This window comes from Hippopotamus amphibius, chromosome 4 (genome assembly GCF_030028045.1).
Source record: "Hippopotamus amphibius kiboko isolate mHipAmp2 chromosome 4, mHipAmp2.hap2, whole genome shotgun sequence".
Lineage (NCBI taxonomy): Eukaryota > Metazoa > Chordata > Mammalia > Artiodactyla > Hippopotamidae > Hippopotamus > Hippopotamus amphibius.
In genome coordinates, this window is record NC_080189.1 from 165,836,186 (window position 1) to 165,855,873 (window position 19,688).

At 35.2% G+C, this 19,688-nt stretch overlaps 1 protein-coding gene across 6 annotated transcripts in view; it reads right to left on the reverse strand.

Moving 5' to 3' along the window:
• The window catches only part of CEP128 (centrosomal protein 128), a 437,525-nt gene that overhangs the window by 400,747 nt on the left and 17,090 nt on the right, over positions 1 to 19,688 (reverse strand). For 4 of the 6 annotated variants that reach the window (XR_009053322.1, XM_057733202.1, XM_057733201.1 and 1 more), the window contains exons 3-5: positions 19,036 to 19,178; positions 15,508 to 15,669; positions 13,603 to 13,689 (exon numbers count right to left, since the gene is read on the reverse strand). Coding sequence is in view for 5 of the 6 variants with exons in the window: in XM_057733202.1 (XP_057589185.1) it covers positions 13,603 to 13,689; positions 15,508 to 15,654 (234 nt within the window). In the remaining variant the exon portion in view is untranslated. The remainder of the gene's footprint in view (positions 1 to 13,602; positions 13,690 to 15,507; positions 15,670 to 19,035; positions 19,179 to 19,688) is intronic. The other 2 variants (XM_057733203.1, XM_057733204.1) reach the window with 1 other exon arrangement.

A 19,688-nucleotide genomic window follows, 5' to 3' on the forward strand; every position in this document is an offset into this window, starting at 1 on the left:
TACTGACTTGACAAAGGAAGAGTCCCAAATGCAGGACTATTCCTTCTGGACTTCAATTTTTGCCAGATCTTGACTATAAATTCCTCACTGCCTTGGTAGTTCTCTGATGGTTTCATAATATTATTTTTTACATTTTTTCACCTTTCTAGTTGATCTGAATGGGAGAGTTGATCCAGAATAATCTTATCTACTAATGCCAGAAACAGAACTTGCCAGCATCCTTTTTATGTGGGCTTATTTGCTAACAAATCCTGAGCTGTAACTAAAAGCTGATTAAGATTTTCACACATACACACACAATATCACTGCCAACAACAACAAAAAACTCACCATGGAACATGTGGGAAAATACTGCAGAACAAAAGAAATGATACATTACCCCCAAAATCTAGGAGGACTAGCAGATGTTGGAAAATTGATCATTTCGGAAATAAGATAAAAAGTTAGACAAACTATTTGACAACCTCATTTTAAAACTCTCAAGATACATCATAAGCCAATGAACAGATGAATAGGCTAATATTTAAAGACCAAAAAAATGAACTGTAAAAGATAAATGAGTGAGATAAAGATTTTTTTTAATCACTCCTACAAATACCAGGGCAAAAATAGGTCCTCCACATAAGATACAAAACTAAATGTAATGAAATTAAGACCTACACTTAAAGTAGCAATAATACAACAGACACTGCACGAAATCTAGTCATGATGTACAAAACCAATTTGATAACTCCTAAAACACGAAAACAAAAAGATACAAAGACATCAAATTACAAAACTTGTTTTAAACTCTTTAGGAATATAACTTCTAATTAGGTGCAAAAGCAAACCAAAAGCAAAACAACACTAATGAAATTCAATTTAACATTAATTGATAATACGATGATGAACAGTGTATTTTGCTGAAACTAAATCAGTGCTCCACACAGACTGTGGTACTAACTGCAATGGTGCAGATTCTAAGAGTTTATCACAAATACCTCACCACATACCAAGCGTTGATTCCATTTCCCCCACTGTCCCCTATATAAAATAAAATACTGCAAAACCAGCATCACAGAACACGTTAAGACATATTTTCACCTCAGCTTGATATGAATGTGCCATTTATATTAGGTTTATGCTTTTATCTCTGTTCATTCGACATTAGACTAAAACAACTGAAGCATTACTATAATGTAGCAGTAGGAACAAAAATAAAACTTGGGCACTGAAACTGAGTGGCAATATTTGTTTGCAAGGGAGTTTACCCAAATTGTTAAGACATGCTTTTAAACGTAAAAGTCAAGTGGGAAATCTCTCTCTAGCCGAAGATGAAATAATCTGGGCATCAATAAAAATATTAACTACAATGGGATAAGGCAGTTCAAATATACATAAATTTGTGAGTTAGTGATACTCAAGGAGGAAAAAAAAATCATTGGTCACCAGCAGAGAATGCTACTAGGGAAATAACTCATTATTTTGGAAACTAGTAAATAAATTAAAAAATTTTTAAACTGTATAAGCTTTTAGATTAACATTAAAATACCAAATTTTAAAATTCTCATAGAGATCTCCGAAAGCCCTGTGATGTCTTTATTTGAAAGTCTGATTTGAGACAAAATATGTCAAGCTTAGTGAACTGAAAAAAACATATATATATATAACTCAAAAAAACTGACTATACTAAAAACCAAATCAATGAAAAGAGATCACCCAGGCAGCAGTGGGTACTCCATATAAGAGGTGTAATCATTAAAAAATCATGATTCAGAAGGACCAGAAGGAAGTCTGGCAGTACCTTCCTCAGTTATACTTCTTTTGCTTCCGCTCCTGTTATACTTCACACCCTAGCATTTTATTTTGAGTATGACATAGATAATGTATATAAAACATTTAGAGCAACGCCTAGGGAAGATTAGTTTGTTGAGTAAATGTTAGTTTTTATTGTGATGATTATAGACAATGAATATAAGAACAAAAATAAATGAAGAAATGGGATGTTTTAATTTAGAGAAGCTCTTTAGAAGAATGTCATTCCCTAAAAATGACTTCACTGAATTCCTCCAGCTGTATATCTACAGGCTCTTAAACAGCGGAAGTGTCAATATTCTATCAGCTATTTCTTTTTAACCCCATACATAACTCCTCCATAATATAAACTTCCTTCTAGCATTATCACTTTTCATTTCTTTGCCACACTTTCACCTTTTGACCAATTCCTTTTTTATTATTATTATTATTATTTATTTTTGTAAAATAGCATGCAGGTTTATCATTGGGAGACAAAGAGGTATCACAGCGATACTTTCCACTGTCTGCGACCTATCAGCAACAGACTTCAAAAGCAGCAACTTGTTATTTACACAGTAACGTGTGGACTGAAGAGCTAGCAGCAAAGTTTGTCTTTTTGGAATTACTCATTGTTAATATACTGTTGTGTTAACTGAAATCTGAACTGTGCTGTTTGGGGACTGGTGTCACTCGACCAAATACGGGTAATGAAATTCATGCACATCGAAACCATGCTACAAGGACTAACTGTCTTTCCTTTTTGGAGTCCACAAATAGCTGCTCCATGCATTCAGGAGAGGTTTTATAGCTGTATTCAGTGGAAGAGTATGCTAAACTCCACCTCACCTGGGACCAGAACTCTGGTTTGTTTGTTTAAGTAAAAAAAAAAGAATATTGACTTTCCAAAATTCATTAATAGCAAGCTTCTTGACCAGTCCCTGGGAAGATAAGGTTTCCAAGTAACAGTAAACAACTAAGAAACTGGGCACCAACTCCACACATACGAACTCCACAAAAATGCCTAAGAAATAAATCATATTCAGTAAAATTTGGCTTCAATAAGACGAGATGAGAAAAGGCAAAGAATCATAAGGATAAACTTCATTAGTCAATTTATAGATACTGGTACTAATAACCAGTGTATCTCACATACTCACATTCTCAACAAAACTAATCACATCCTTGACTAAGCTCACTGTCAGAGAGAAAAAAAAAATCACACCAAAAACAGTCACTAGAAAATTCTTAAAAGATATCTAACATTACTTTCACAGAGAGACTGTAATAAAAATAAAGTAGGAACAGTGACTACTCACACATAAATATAGTAGCTACCAAATATTCAAATAATTAGCTTACATGCAAATGAAAAACACAACATAAAAAAAAAAAGCCAACAATTACCTTGTCAAAAATCCTAAATGCTGCAATTCAAAGTAGGCTTAAATTCTGGAAACCATTAAAGATCCTATTTAGTTTCTTCAGATATTTCCTTACTCCAAAGTATCCCTGATTTTCATACTAAGAAAGTACATTCCCTGACATAACATAAATACAGAAATGCACGAAAACTTGGTCATGTAAAGGTAACTGCACTTAGCTGCACAGTTGAGCAGAAATTGGAAATATCTGAATATTTCATCTAACCATTTAGTTTTGTTTTCACCTGACAGTAAAGAGTCAGTATTTAGCAAACATTCACAATGTATATAGCACTAGTTTGGAAACAGTTTGTGTTGTAAGTTTAGATATACCTATAATGTTGACATTTAAAAAAAATTAAATTACTTTGATTTACGAATGTTAGGGGTCAACTTGGCAAAACTCAAAGCAAAAGTAGAGGCAGAAAGAGGTCATTTTAAAAATTCTATCCAGGCCTCCCTGGTGGCGCAGTGGTTAAGAATCCATCCGCACACTCTATGACATACATCAAAGAAAGATCCTTGTTGACCCACCTCCTAGAATCATGGAAATAAAATCAAGAATAAACAAAAGGGACCTAATGAAACTTAAAAGCTTTTGCACAGCGAAAGAACATAAACAAGACAAAAAGACAACCCTCAGAATGGGAGAAAATACTTGCCAACGAAGCAACGGACAAAGGATTAATCTCCAAAATATATAAGCAGCTCATGCAGCTTAATACCAAAAAAGCAAAGAACCCAATCCACAAATGGATGGAAGACCTAAATAGACATTTCTCCAAAGAAGACATACAGATGGCTAACAAACACATGAAAAGATGCTCAACATCACTAATCATTAGAGAAATGCAAGTCAAAGCCACAATGAGGTATCACCTCACACCCGTCAGAATGACCATCATCAAAAAATCTAGGGACAATAAACGTTGGAGAGGGTGTGGAGAAAAGGGAACTCTCCTGCACTGTTGGTGGGAATGTAAGTTGGTACAGTCACTATGGAGAACAGTATGGAGCTTCCATAAAAAAATAAAAATGAACTACCATATGACCCAGTGATCCCACTACTGGGCATATACCCAGAGAAAACCATAATCCAAAAAGAAACATGTACCATAATGTTCATTGCAGCACTATTTACAATAGCCAGGACATGGAAGCAACCTAAATGCCCATAAACAGATGAATGAATAAAGAAGATGTGGCACATACATACAATGGAATATTACTCAGCCATAAAAAGGAATGAAATTGAACTATATGTAATGAGGTGGACAGACCTAGAGACTGTCATACAGAGCGAAGTAAGCCAGAAAGAGAAAAACAAATACCGTATGCTAACTCATATATATGGAATCTAAAAAAATGGTCCTGGTGAAAGATGCAGATGTAGAGAATGGACTTGAGGACACAGGGTTGGAGGGTGGGGAGCAAAGGGGAAGCTGGGACGAAGTGAGAGAGTAGCATAGACATAGATACACTACCAACTGTAAAACAGATAGCTAGTGAGAAGTTGCTGTATAACAAAGGGAGATCAACTCGATGATGGGTGATGCCTTAGAGGGCCAGGATAGGGAGGATGGGAGGGAGTTGCGGGAGGGAGGAGATATGGAGATATATGTATAAATACAGCTGATTCACTTTGGTGTACCTCAAAAACTGGTACAAGAGTGTAAAGCAAATATATTCCAATAAAGAGCTTAGGAAAAAAAAAGGAATTGGTCTGCACCAGGGGACGCAGGTTTGATCCCAGGCTGGGAAGATCCCACATGCCACAGAGCAACTAAGCCCGTGTACCACAACTACTGAAGGATGCAAGCTTAGAGCCTGTGCTCCGCAACAAGAGAAGCCACCTCAATGAGAAACGGGGGCACTACAACGAAGAGTAGCCCCTGCTTGCCACAACTAGAGAAAGCCCGTGTGCAGCAATGAAGACCCAATGCAGCCAAAAATAAAATAAATAAATAAATAATTTAAAAAAAAGAATTACACATTAAAAAAAAAAATCTGTCCAGGATAATAATGTCACCCATAGGCACGTTAAGTGCTTTCTGCTTGACTTTCCTTCACTGCCTGTTTCTCCACAGAATGCCAAGGTTGATCTCGCAAGAGACTGCAAAATAGATTGGTTGTAGAGTTAATTTTATCAGCTCTATTTTGGTTCCTTATAGTCTATTAAAACTAGAACAGAGAGGAGGAGGAGGACAAAAAACAGAGGTGGAGGAGGAAGGGAGTTGTATAAAATTAGAGTGCAAATTTATGGTTTGCATTCTTCTCTGGTCCCACCAGCTGTTGCTGAAATGTATTTTTTTTAAATGGTTGCTGCTATCTTATTTTTTTATTTATCAAAAAAGATCATTAGCTCTGACTACTATCCCTAACCTCTCTCCATATGCTGATTTATGGAAATGTAAGTCCATACTAATACTCCTGAAATTTAGAAAGTCCCTTTAAAGGGAATTTATTTCTATAACTATTTATGTAACTATTTTATTTTTAAATGCGATCTCATATATTCAAAGCCCATATAGCATAATATTCTAATCACAATTTTAAAAAAATTTTTTACATATTTCCATATAATATTTTGAATATTATTAGAGCATGCATGGGGACTTCCCTGGTGGTCCAGTGGCAAGGACTCCATGCTCCCAATGCAGGGGGCCCAGGTTCAACCCCTGGACAGAGAACTACGTCCCACATGCCGCAACTAAGACCTGGCGCAGCCAAATGAATAAATAAATAATTTGTTTCTTTTAAATGAGCATGCATGGAAAATAGAATGTGCTCTTAATAGTACATTATTGTATTTGGGGTGGACAGACAATATAAGCATGAACATAAGGGGGGGAAGCAGTATTATGCATGCTGTCTAATTTAGCATATACTCTGAAGTCAAAATAATCAGATATACCTATCACTGTGAATGTTGTTTACAGTCACAATAATACACAAAAGAAACTGAAGTTAGGCCCAATGAATTCAAGGAAAGAAAAGGAACAGTTCTGAGTCCCTATAACGTACCAAGTATTACTATATTAAGAACATAGCAAATACTTGAAGCCAAAAATTATTGGATGAATTAACGAAGTAACAAAAACAGAAATGTTTAGCAAGTGTCTAAAACAGCACGACTACTTCAATAAATGTTAGTTATAATAAGGCATATATAATTATGTTTGTATTTCAGATGATTAAACTCAAGTTCAGAAAACTTGGCCAAAGCCACTGAAATGGTTTCTAGTGGAAAAAAATCAGGATTCAATTTTAAGTCTGACTCCAAAGTCTACATTTTTCTACTAGCCTCAAAGCAAAATTTTGTAAAAATTATTCTCCTGTCTAGTAGTTTCATGAGAAACTTGGCAATAAAATTTTAAACATAATACTAAGAACCTAATTCCTAAGCTCTGAAATATATTTACAAAAAGAAGGTCCTAACAGAATTCCGTTGCTCCATTACAATTTCTTACCCATAGTCTCTTACTACTTAACACTGAAGTTGTTAAAAGATGGAACAGTTTTCACCTTTAGGACAATTAGCAGAAGTCAGCCAGAGAGAAAGGGATGGGTACCTTCAGCTCTGGGATATTACAAGTGGCTTGTGCCTGGCTCCAAACCATTAACATTATCCTTATGGGCTGTCACTATGTATATGTGGCAACTGAAATCCATTGAAAAGAAGAAAAAACCTGGACTTTATTATCTAAAATTGAAATTCTTCCAAGGTTCATACACCAGATGGTAACATCCTATTACTCCCAAAGGAAAATTTTAATCAGAGTACTTAATTAGAAGAAAAATCACCTATTAATGTAAGCCTCTAAGTTCTAATTTGATATTACCATATTTTAACCACTCCTTACCTTAAAAATGTACTTAACGAATCTGCTAATTTGAAACAAGAGAACTGTATCTTTCTTTTATACTGAATATTAACTACTTTAGCCTCATCAGCTGCAGTCCAAATTTCCACTGCGAAAGGTATTAACTTTTTATGTTGAATATTCCTCCTTGAGGGCATTTCATTTTTATAGTATTAACATAAAAACAGACCTGTTCTCTCACGAATGGGAACACACAGTTCTAGAAATACACTAAATACTAAGCTAACCAATTGTACTATTTAACACAGGAGTATAAAATGCTCCAAATCTTCACAGTAAACTTTCAAATAAAACCATCCCCACAGGTCCTCTTTGGACCAAATGTTCTCAGACCTCCCAAGAAATTTACAGCATGAGAAATAATGCAGGATGACACTTCCTTAAGGTCATGAAGTTCACTGAGCCCAAAGATTCTAAATCATACTATCCAACTTAATATGGCTCATTGGTTGGACCGGCTACAAGAAAAGCTAGTAAAAAAATCAATGGTTGTTACTTAGGAAGAAGGGGGAAACCAATGCTGGTGTATGCAACTTGCAGAATCCACCACATTGCCTTAAGTGGCAGCTAGAACTGCCAACTTTGGCAAGCCTTCAATGCCAATTCTAGCTCAGCATCATATTTTTTTCCATTCTGTTTCTGTATTTGTTCCTTCTAACTCTCATTCTGGACACTGTTTCAGCTGTAACATTAATGACTTGTGTGACAGTGGGCTTTGGTTTTTCAATCAGTTAAGATAATCTCTAGAATCTAGTTTATCAATGTAAGTTATATAACCCTTCAAACTTTGAATCCAAAATCTCAATTTTCAGAAAAAACAAATTCATAGCATCAAGAAAATGTGGGCAAGCACAACTAAATGATGTGACTGAATCCTGATGCTGGGTTTTGGGGTAATATCCTATCCTTGGCTCTGTCAGTGACTGAGGGCAAGCTAGTAACCATTCTGTGCCTGAGGATAATCATCGTATCCACCTAACAGGACTGTTGAGAGAATTAAATGAGTTACTACAAAAAAAAAAAAAAAAGTGCCTATAAACTAAGCTTATGCAGATATTCCCAAAGAGAATATGAAAAGGTTGATGCTACTTTTCTATGAAACACCACACACCCCATTGCTGATCCTCTAACACTGCTCAACTCCTCACAGAGAGAGGCCTTCATATATTATAAGCAAATAAATAAATTCAGGGTTGGAATAAAGATTCAAGAAAACAATAGTGAAATTATGTACATTTCAAGAAAAAGTAGTCAAAATAGTGACTCATCATGACTCTTGATCCTTACAAAACCAACAGGAATAACTCTCACATTTCTCCTGTTAGGGGAGATTGTCAGGAGGAAAACACTGCACTGAGTGTTTATATATCCCCTCCCTCACTGGCAAGTTATGTTCACAAAACTAAACCCCAATAAAATAAATATTTAAATTCTATACAGTTGAACCTTGAACAACATGGGTTTGAATTGCACTGGTCACATGCAGTTTTTTTTCAATAGTAAATACCACAGTACTATATGATCCAAGGTTGGTTGAATCCACGAACACAGAACCACAGATGTGGAGGAACCACCGATAGGGAGGAATCTCAGATACCAAGGGCCGACTATAAGTTACACACAAATTTTCAACTGCGTGGAAGGCTAGAGCTCTAACCCCCTGTGCTGTTCAAAGGTAAACTGTGTATCACTTGCATCCATTTCCTGAGGTTTAACATTAGTATCATTTATAAAATCTGAGTTAATAATAAAAGTTCGTCTTCCCTAGAGCAGAACGGCTGATCTCATTTCCTAGGAAATGTCTTACAGTTTAAATGAGAAATGCTAATTTCAACCAGGCAATGGATATTTAACATGGAGAAATTTCTTTAACAGTTGAACACTGGTTAAAATGGATTAACCAAAATTCAACATCCATTCATAACAAAAACTCTTACCAACGTGGGTATAGGGGAAACATATCTCTTAATAATAAAAGCTATTTATGACAAACCTGCAGCCAACATAATACTCAAGGATGAAAAGCTGAAAGCCTTCCCACTAAAATCTGGAACAAGACAAGGATACCCTCTCACAACTTCTATTCAACATAGTATTGAAGTCCTAGCCACAGCAGTCAGACAAGAAAAGGAAATAAAAGGTATCCAAATCGAAAGGGAAGATACAAAATTGTCATTATATGCAGATGACATGATACTATATATAGAAAACCCTAAAGACTCAACACAAAAACTAGTAGAACTGATAAATTCAGCAAGGCAGCAGGATACCAGGTTAACATACGGAAATCTGTTGCATTTCTTTGCACTATGAGATATCAGAAAAGGAATCTAAACAATTGCTAACAATCCCTTTTAAAATTGCATACTAAGGAATAAACCTGACCAAGGAGGTGGAAGACTTATATGCTGAAAACTATAAAACATTGATAAAAGAAAATGAAGGTGACTCAAAGAAATGGAAAGATATCCCATGGTCTTGGATTGGAAGAATTAATATTGTTAAAAAGCAATCTACAGAATTAATGTGAACCCCATCAAAATATCCATGACATCTTTCACAAAACCAGAACACATAATCCTAAAATTTATATGGAACCATAAAAGACCCAGAATTGCCAAAGCAACCTTGAGGAAAAAGAACAAAGCTGGAGGCATAACCCTCCCAGACTTCAGACAAAACTACAAAAAGGTACAGTAACCCAAACAGCATGGTACTGGCACAAAAACAGACATATGGATCAATGGAACAGGACAGAGAGCCCAAATTAAACCCACACACCCACGGTCAATTAATCTACAACAGAGGAGGCAAGAATAGGACGGAGAAAAGACAGTCTCTTCATCAAGTGGTGTTGGGAAAGCTGGACAGCCACGTGTAAATCAATGAAGTTAGAACACACACCATACACAAGAATAAATTCAAAATGGCTTAAAGATTTACATATAAGACACAACACTACAAAACTCCTAGAAGAGAACATAGGCAAAATATTCTCTGACATGAATCATACCAATATTTTCTTAGGTCAGTCTCCCTAGGCAATAGAAATAAAAGCAAAAGGAAACAAATGGGACCTACTCAGATTTATAAGCTTTTGCACAGTGAAGGAAACCATAAACAAAATGAAAAGACAACCTACAGAATGGGAGAAAATATTTACAAACAATGCGACAAAGGATTAATTTCCAAAATAAACAGCTCATACAACTCAATAACATCAACAACAACAAAAATCCAATCAAAAATTGGGCAGAAGACCTAAACAGACATTTCTCCAAAGAAGACATACAGCTGGCCAATAAGCACATGAAAAGTTGTTCAACATCACTAATCAAAGCTACAATGAGATATCACCTCGCAGCAGTCAGAATGGCCATCACTAAAAAGTCTACAAATAATAAATGCTAATAAGGGTATGAAGAAAAAGGAACCCTCCTATACTGTTGGTGGGAAAGTAAATTGGTGCAGCACTATGGAAAAAGGTATGGATGTTCCTTAAAAAACTAAAAATAGAATTGCCAGCAACCTAAATGGCCATCAACGATGAATGGATAAAGAAGATGTGGCACATACATACAATGGAATATTACTCAGCCATAAAAAGGAATGAAATTGAGTTATTTGTAATGAGGTGGATAGACCTAGAGACTGTCATACGAAGTATGACAAGTAAGCCAGAAAGAGAAAAACAAATACCGTATGCTAACTCATATATATGGAATCTAAAAAAATGGTACTGATGAACCCAGTGACAGGGCAAGAATAAAGATGCAGATGTAGAGAACAGACTTGAGGACATGGGGGCAGGGGGCTGGGGGGCGAAGGGGAAGCTGGGACGAAGTGAGAGAATAGCATTGACGTAGATACACTACCAAATGTAAAATAGACAGCTAGTGGGAAGTTGCTGTACAACAAAGGGAGATCAACTCGATGATGGGTGATGACTTAGAGGGCCGGGATAGGAAGGGTGGGAGGGAGTCACAGGAGGGAGAGGATGTGGGGATATAGGTATAAATACAGCTGATTCACTTTGGTGTACCTCAAAAACTGGCACAAGAATGTAAAGCAATTATATTCCAATAAAGAGCTTTAAAAAAAAAAAAGTATTGCCATAAGACCCAGCAATTCCACTCCTGGGCATGTATCCAGAAAAAACTCTAATTGGGAAAGATGCGTGCACCCCAATGTTCACAGCAGCACTATTTACAATATTCAAGACATGGAAGCAACCTAAATGTCCATTGACAGATGAATGGATAAAGAAGATGTGACATATATATACAATGGAATACTACTCAGCCACAAAACAGAATGAAATAACGCCATTTGCAGCAACATGGATGGACCTAGAGATTATAATACTAAGTGAAGTAAGTCAGAAGGAGGAAGACAAATATCATATGATATTACTTACATGTGGAAACTAAAATATGATACAAATGAACCTATTTACAAAACAGAAACAGGCTCACAGACAAAAACAAACTATGGTTACCAAAGGGGAAAGGGGGTAGGTGAGGGATAAATTAGGAGTTTGAGATTAACAAAAACAAACTATTATATATAAAATAAACACATTCCTACAGTATAGCACAGGGAACTATATTCAATATTCTATAATAAACCATAATGGAAAAGAAAATTTAAATATATATGTCTATGTAACCGAATCACTTTGCTGTACACCAGAAAGCAACTATACCTCAATAAAATAATAATCACAATAATAATAATTTTTAAATGGATTAACCTGTTACAGGATGTTGCGAAAAAAAACAAAAGCAGGTTCCACAGCAAGAGAACTTGCATCAGCTGGAGCACAGTGTCAAAAAGAAAGAAAGAAACAAAAAATAATAATAATCACTCTCCAGGGTCCCTCCCTAAACAGAATACACAGTTATTAAAATTTTAAAAATAGAGGATAACACTATCATGTACATAGAGGACTTAAAAAATATAAACAGGAAAAATTCAGATAAATCTCATAACAGTTGGCACATTATATACACTCATTTTTAGGTATGCCCATTTTACTGCTGTATTTCATAACAGTAAGTATTTTAATGCTAAGAAAGCAATTTTCACTGAGGAGCCTGTCAGATTCACTTGTGAGAAATACTCTTTCTGAGTTGCACATCTTCCCGTAGATTATGGCAGGCGCGCCCCCAGGTAACTTACAGGTGGTAGGGTGGAAATCATTGCTCTATTGAGGGACTGTCATACAAGGCAATGAGTGACATCCCCCTCTGGCACGCTGGGGGCAAGGGCCAAGTACTTTAACAGAACAAGAATTTGAGGAAACAAAGGAGGAGACTCTAGACCAGACAAGGAATGGCTTAAAGTAAAAGGAAAGAATCTTGTTTTCTTGTGTTCTATTTTAAATATGAGTGGCTTTGCATTCTGTGTACTTACAACTCAGATGGGAAAGAAACACCTGTTGAGTTTACCTACCTCCCATGTATAAAACCACTCCCCTAGAGCTCAGTGTTATTCAATTCTAGGTCTACCATTTCTAGCAGAACACATTCTGTTTTAAAAGCTTATTTGTACAGAAGTTTCTCTAATACATAGTTTTGTTTCCCAATTGCTCAATCCAAGGGAATTCATCCAACATTCAATCTGACAAAGTAGCTTTGTTCTCTGCTACTAGTTAATAATGTCTTTAATTTTTTACTAATAAAAAGCAAAGAATTAACTCTCATTATTAATAAGGTAGTTAAATCTAAAATATTTTATGAGCTACCCAAATATATAAAATCTATGGCTCCATCTGCAAATACATCACAACTCATAAAAATTTGGCAGATGCAAGAAAATCCAAGTTTATTTTCTAAATAATAGTAAAAAACCTTTAGAGAGAAAATATGTTCCCTGTGCTCAAGAAATTAGCTTCTAATTATAAGCAAATGATGACTACACTTCTGCTTTGCAAAAAGAAAATAAATCATCAATTAAACTTGGGACTTATGTGACAACTCAGTACAGCACATACAGCACAGATATATATAAAACTACCATTTTAGCACACATGTAATACTAATTTTACTACAGTGTATACTCATAATTAGAAACATGAAGGAATAAATTTCATTGGTTTTCTAAGAGTTTACAGAAGATGAGCTAGCAAATTCCAAAAGAAGGAAATAAGAGATAAAATTAGCAAAATGTTAATAAAAAATATTCATTTTAGGGAATTTCCTGGAGGTCAGTGGTTAAGACTCCACGCTGTAACTGCTGAGGGCCCAGGGTTCAATCCCTGGTCGGGGAACTAGAATCCCACAAGCCACATAGTGCGGCCAAAAAAAAAAGTAAAGCTTTCAAATTCAACAGAATCTAATCTATGTAAACTAGTTGGCAATGCATCTGACAAGCTAAATTTAAACTACATAACAATAAAGCATGAAAAGCTAAAGCTATCCACAATAGTTATCTCCTTTACCTCACATCCATACTCCTCAACAACTAAATTTCCAAAAAGGTGGGTAAGAGAAAATGCAAACATATGAAAACATTCTTACATGTTCTATAGCCCCCGCCTGTCCATTACTATATTCTCGATACTGTCCAAGCATCTGGTCGACTTGTCTCAGGTTCCGACCGGTGTCCTAAAGAAAGAAAGAGGATTTAATTAATTGCTCCAAACAATGTTTTCCCCAATCAGTCTTAGCAGCATATCAAACAGCTAGGTCTCCCATTTGCAAAAGGTACAACTTATATAATAATTAAGTTGGATATCAATATACTTCATAAATATCAAATAAATCTCATTAACAGCACTAACATTTAGTCATTGTTGAGAACATATTTAACACATTTAGTCATTCCGTGAATAAACCTTTTGAATTAGGGAAGACCTCCAGGATTGGAAGATAATAAAAATCTGGCAGGGAAAAAAAAAAAACAAAAACAGCACGGACAGCGAAATTTAAATCCATCTGCAATTTACTCATGTGAAAACTGAAGTACAAAATTTCAATCCATATCTGAGGTTCCATAATAAGTCGGCAACAAAACCATAAATTGGAAAAGAATCCTTATCATCAATTTGTGCACCTCAACTAATTCATACCCTCTTTATAGAAGAGAAATCCTGAGAAAAATCTAGTCAATTGTGTTCAAGACAAGCATATCATTAGGATCAATGTTATTTTAATTACTACATTTCCTCAGAACTTGATTGGGGAAAACAAAGTATCCTTTAACTTTTAGCTATAAACAAATTTGTTTCTAATTATAATAAAAATGCTTTCCACCTAAATATGCTAGGTTTCACCTGAGAGGTCAATGGAGACATTTCTTTCAAACATATATACTTACTAATATGTTCCATTAGTGGGAAAGTACAAGAATTCATACTGCAAAAATCCAATGTTATGTTAATTTAAATAAGTTTAAAAAGAAAAAGGTTTCTGGGTTTTAAATCAAATTATGGTTTCTCCACCAGAAATTAGCCTCTTCTTATCGAAGCATACTAACCGAAAGCAATAGAAAGCCAAAATCCATGCTTATCCAGGCAAAACAGAAGTAAGAGATTAAAGGGTAGGAAAAAAATTCTATTTCAGTTTTCTTTTTGCCCTTCCCCCACCTCTTTTCCAAAACCTTTTCTATGGAGGGAATTTAAACTGCTTCCACTCAAACTTCCAGCTACTGTCAAAAATTAGCCTCTAAATAAAAATCGCATCTCAATATCATTCATCCATGAATAATTTACCTACCCAAAATATGAACAACTTCTCTAAAAGCACATGTCCACAAGAAGCTAAACTATGGTAATTGTTACTGGTTTCACTCCCACAATATTTTATTTAGAAATACTGCCTTATACCAAAACATTTCCACAACCTATCATATACTTCAAATATCTTTACTGACTGTGTTAGGCAGAATAATGGCCCCCAAAGATGTTCGAGTCCTAATCCCTCGAACCTCTGTATATGTTGCCTTATATGGCAAAAGGGATTTTGCAGATATGATTAAGTTAAGGACCTTGAGATGGGGAGATTACCCTGGATTACTGGAATATACACCATCACAAGCATCCTTAAAAGTAGAAGAGGGAAGCAAAAGAGTAGTCAGAGTGATGTGATGTAAGAAGGACTCAACCCACCCTTACTGGCTTTGAAGAGGAAGGAAGGGGCTACAAGACAAGGAATGTGAGGGCCTCTAGAAGCTGGAAGAGGAACAGATATTTCCCTAGGGCCTCCAGAAAGGAATACAGCCCTACTGACATCTTGTGTTCAGTCCAATGAAACCAGTGTCAGATTCTGACCTTCAGAACTGTAAGAAAATTAATTTCTGGGTTTTTCAGACATTAGTTTTGTGGTAATTTGTTACCAAGGCATGAAAACCTAACATACTGACCAAAACTATTTCTTAGCTTAAACTAGTTAAAATCTATTACATGCAACCATTGCTAAACTAACCTGTAAAGTACTTGTTATAGTGTTGACTTTCTCGGTGACATCCACGGTAGGACAATTTCGAGTTTCCCTGTGTACTGAACTGGCAGCCCATCGACTCAATCGGTCACGAGAACGGAAGTGGTCTGAATCACTGGAGGATTCTGCCATTGATGTACAAAAATCCTTAAAAATAAACCCAGGTCAAGGTCATCAAATAGTAAAGAGCACAGAAATAAGAGATTAATTTAACTATTTACTTTCTGATCTTTTAAAGTATTTATTACATTAGCCCTTTGCCATATCATAATTTCTAACGCATAGCTTGAAAACACAAGTCACTTTCACATGTAATTCTCCCTCCTTTGTCTTTTCTGCTTTATGAGCAATTCCTCAGACATTTACAACTCCAAATAATAATAATCACTTAGTTTTGTGCAATGCTCCTAAAGTTTAAAAGCTCTATCACGTACAGTATCTCATATAACTCTACCAACAACACTGTAAGGTATATGAGACATATAGATTGGTATCTCTACAATAAAAAAAAAAAGAAAAACACACACATATTCTCTAAGGCTAGGACCTGCAGGTCTCAACAATATCTGATGTCCATTTTACCAAGCTATGAGAACATGTGTATCTTTAAACAAAAATATAACACACACACAATGACCTAAAATAAGAGTATTCCATTCATGGTACACTGAACACTCTGATACACCTTAACTTAAAATATAGTAGAATTAAACAAATGCTGTTAACAGAAGTACAAATTCTACAATAACAAGTATGTGAGATGATGGCATCTTTAACAGCTCCACCAAAATAAAAGCCGAACATTCTGGATTATAATCTCATCAGTAGAAAAGTCTCTAAATATGCTTTCTTCCCATCCTTACCTCTATTTTCAATCTAATGCAAAAGAAAATTATTTCATGCAAGACAATCTCAAAAGTTTCAGAAAACCTTTTATGGAAATTGAAGAAATGAAATATATTTGTAACAAAGAAGCATCAGACAAAATTCAATTATCAAAAGTGAAAGTTTATATGGGGATATGTGTATAAAAACAGATGATTGAACCTGGTGTACCCCCAAAAAAATAAAAAATAAAAAAAAATAAAAAATAAATTTTTAAAAATTAAAAAAAATTAAAAAATAAAAAAGTGAAAGTTTGAGTATTCCAATGATTTCATTTTCTGCTTAATAGAAAGTTAACATAATCTTTAACATTAATTGTTAAACTCTTCCTAAAATCTATGTGGCCGATTTTCTGGCTTTTTAAGTACAGTATGATGAAACCTCTCTTTAATAATCTAGAATATTCTGAAATTTTTGGATCTTTATTCTGAACGCATCTGGGAAGTACATGACCATATTCCTAAATATGGGTATATAACGGGAATTTATATATTTAAAGCCAAGATAAAGGGAATTTGCTAAATAGGTATAGATTCTAGAGCACTTAATGAAAATAGTCATGTTTTTAAAATATTAAATAAAATAAAACTAAATAAAAAGACAAGCAAGGAAGCCTGCTGTGAGTTTAGGTTTTTCAAAGTGAAATACAGTCTGTCCTTGTAGCACCAGAAAAATAATCAATGGAATATCCAACTTCCTTGAACTGAGACAGGGCCAGCGAAAACCTGTCAGACTTGAGCCTCTCCTCCGCCCAGGCCTCTCAACTTCCTTCCTCACCTCTCTTCTCTGGTTCTCACCCCCCTTCTCCTGCCTAGAAGTACAAAGGTACAGTGCCCACAATGCAGCTCTCTCCGACGTCAGGAAACATGAACAAGAAACAAAGGCTGGAGCAATTGTTTGGCCACACTTCTGCAGGATCACAATTGTTTAAGACCAAAAGAATAAACTTAAGAAGAAATCTTAAAGGTAAATTCACCTTTAAACTTAGGAAATCACTTGCATGTGTGTGTGTGTGTGTGTGTGTCTGCATGCCCATGCGCACGCATGTGAACATAACCATAAATCTATGTATCCCACATGACCTAAAATTGTTGACAGTAAGTTAAAGGATTTGCAACATTTTCCATTAGTGAAAACAGGAAAAATCAACATTTTTCGAGAGCCTGCTACAATGTTCAGTTACTCTATAGATGCTCAGGTAGACAATCCAATTTAATTCTCATAATGGGCAGTTAAAATGGGCAGTTAACCCCAAATCTATAGAGGATATTGAAGGGGGAGATGTTAAGTAACAAGTCCAATTTCAAATAGTGATTATAAATAGCAGGCCCAGGATGCAGCCCTGGGATTCAGCCAGGCTTCTCTACCTTCAGTATTCTCTTCATTCCACTCTGTTCTGCTGTCCCTAAATACCACTTGTGAACAATCTTAACAGTTAGTAAAAAAGTCATTAAAGGCAGCAGTAGGCCATGGCTCACATGTGTCTACAGTCTCCTCAACGCCCTCTCATTTAAGCACAAAAATATCAAAGTGAGGGAGAGTGGGAATCAAGCAGCAATATGAAATCTGTATTAGACACCCGGGAAAAACTAAGTGACATACCTATGCTGCATATAATAAAGAGCCTTGAAATCAAATCAAACCATTGGCCTTAGAGTAAAGGAGTTTTTACTTCCTTATTCCTTCTACCTCTTGCATGATGGAAAATAATAATTATGCCTGGATCTGTCAAAAGTCTGTATCTAAAAGCATAATACATTTCATTTTAACAAGTCATAATTCTGGAAACTAAACTGGAATTAAGATACCACCAGGCAGAATAAAAAGGTAACACTGAAAAGCCAGATGTTAACTATTAAGACTTTTGGTGAGAGCAAGAAACAAGATAACCATCTTTGAGACAACCTGATTTTTTGGAGTACCAAGATTTTAAAAATAATCAGTTATCTACACATAAACTTCCATGGATATAAATGGTATATCAGACTCATCTAATGAGCAGACAATCTGAGTTTCAACTTAATTACAAAGAGTGAAAACAAAATTTTATGGTTATTTTTTAATAATTTGGGAAAATGTTTATAATACAAAATAGTATGGAGACTAATATAATAAGCATGCATATATCTACCACCTAGAATAAATATTATTATTCTTTTCTATTTCTGTTTTCTATTATTCTTATTCTGTTTCTATCATCTTATTTCCCTATTATTTTTAAGACTATATTCTCAATATCATTATTTTCCATTCCGACACGTGTGCTTCTGATATTTTTAATAAAATATTTAGAACACTATAAATAAAGTCTTAGTACCCTCCCACCCTACGCTCCACTCAGTACTACTCCTGCTCCACCCTCCCTGGGATAACTACTAGAATGATTTTGTGTTTAACTCTCCATACCACACTTTTATACTTTTACCACAGGTATACATACCTCGCAGTCTTTCTTAATGTAACACATACTATAATTTGTTGATAAATATTAACAAGTAAAGATATGGGGTATCTGAATTAACTTTGAAACAGAAAATTTCAGCAGCGTTACACAAAATTAAGAACAGCATTAACTAAACTATGTGTAATTGTCACATAATGCACACACACACAAATGCTCTCACTTACCCCTATCAAGGATTACATACTTTTAATTAGATAAAATCACACTTTGCAGCATGAATTTCACTAGTTCACACAAAGTCTTCAGCTTTTAATTTCAATTACTTTGAGCAATAAAAGACATTCAAACTCCTGCATCTGATGGACTCCTGTAGAAATATCAAGATTTAAGGTGAAATATATCTGAGAATTTTACATGTTTTTAATAGCATATGAAACATTCACTTTTATAGCATATGAAAGGACTTTACATAAATGTCATAAGTGCTGAATTAAAGACATTTAAAGAGTCTGATTATAATAAAAATAGAAATTAGATTAGTATTTCATTGTTGTTAAAAAAAACTTCACACTTTCTACAACTATTACTGACAATTCAAAACGTCAAACACTCCTCTCATAGTTAACAGAATGCCTGACCTAAGTTAGCTAAGGTCAGGTATCACAATGCAGAAGGCAGCTACAGTGGCAGGGGTCCAACCTTACCAAAAAATGCCAGTCTACCAACAGCCAACACCTCCACTCCGCAGACATGGAGTTGATGGAGGAGGATTAAAACAAATGAGAAAGCAGTGGCCACTAGAGTTGGCAAGACTGGCTCATGCCACATCATCAGAACCCAGAGTAAAATATATGGAGGGCCATGAAGATAGTTTCTG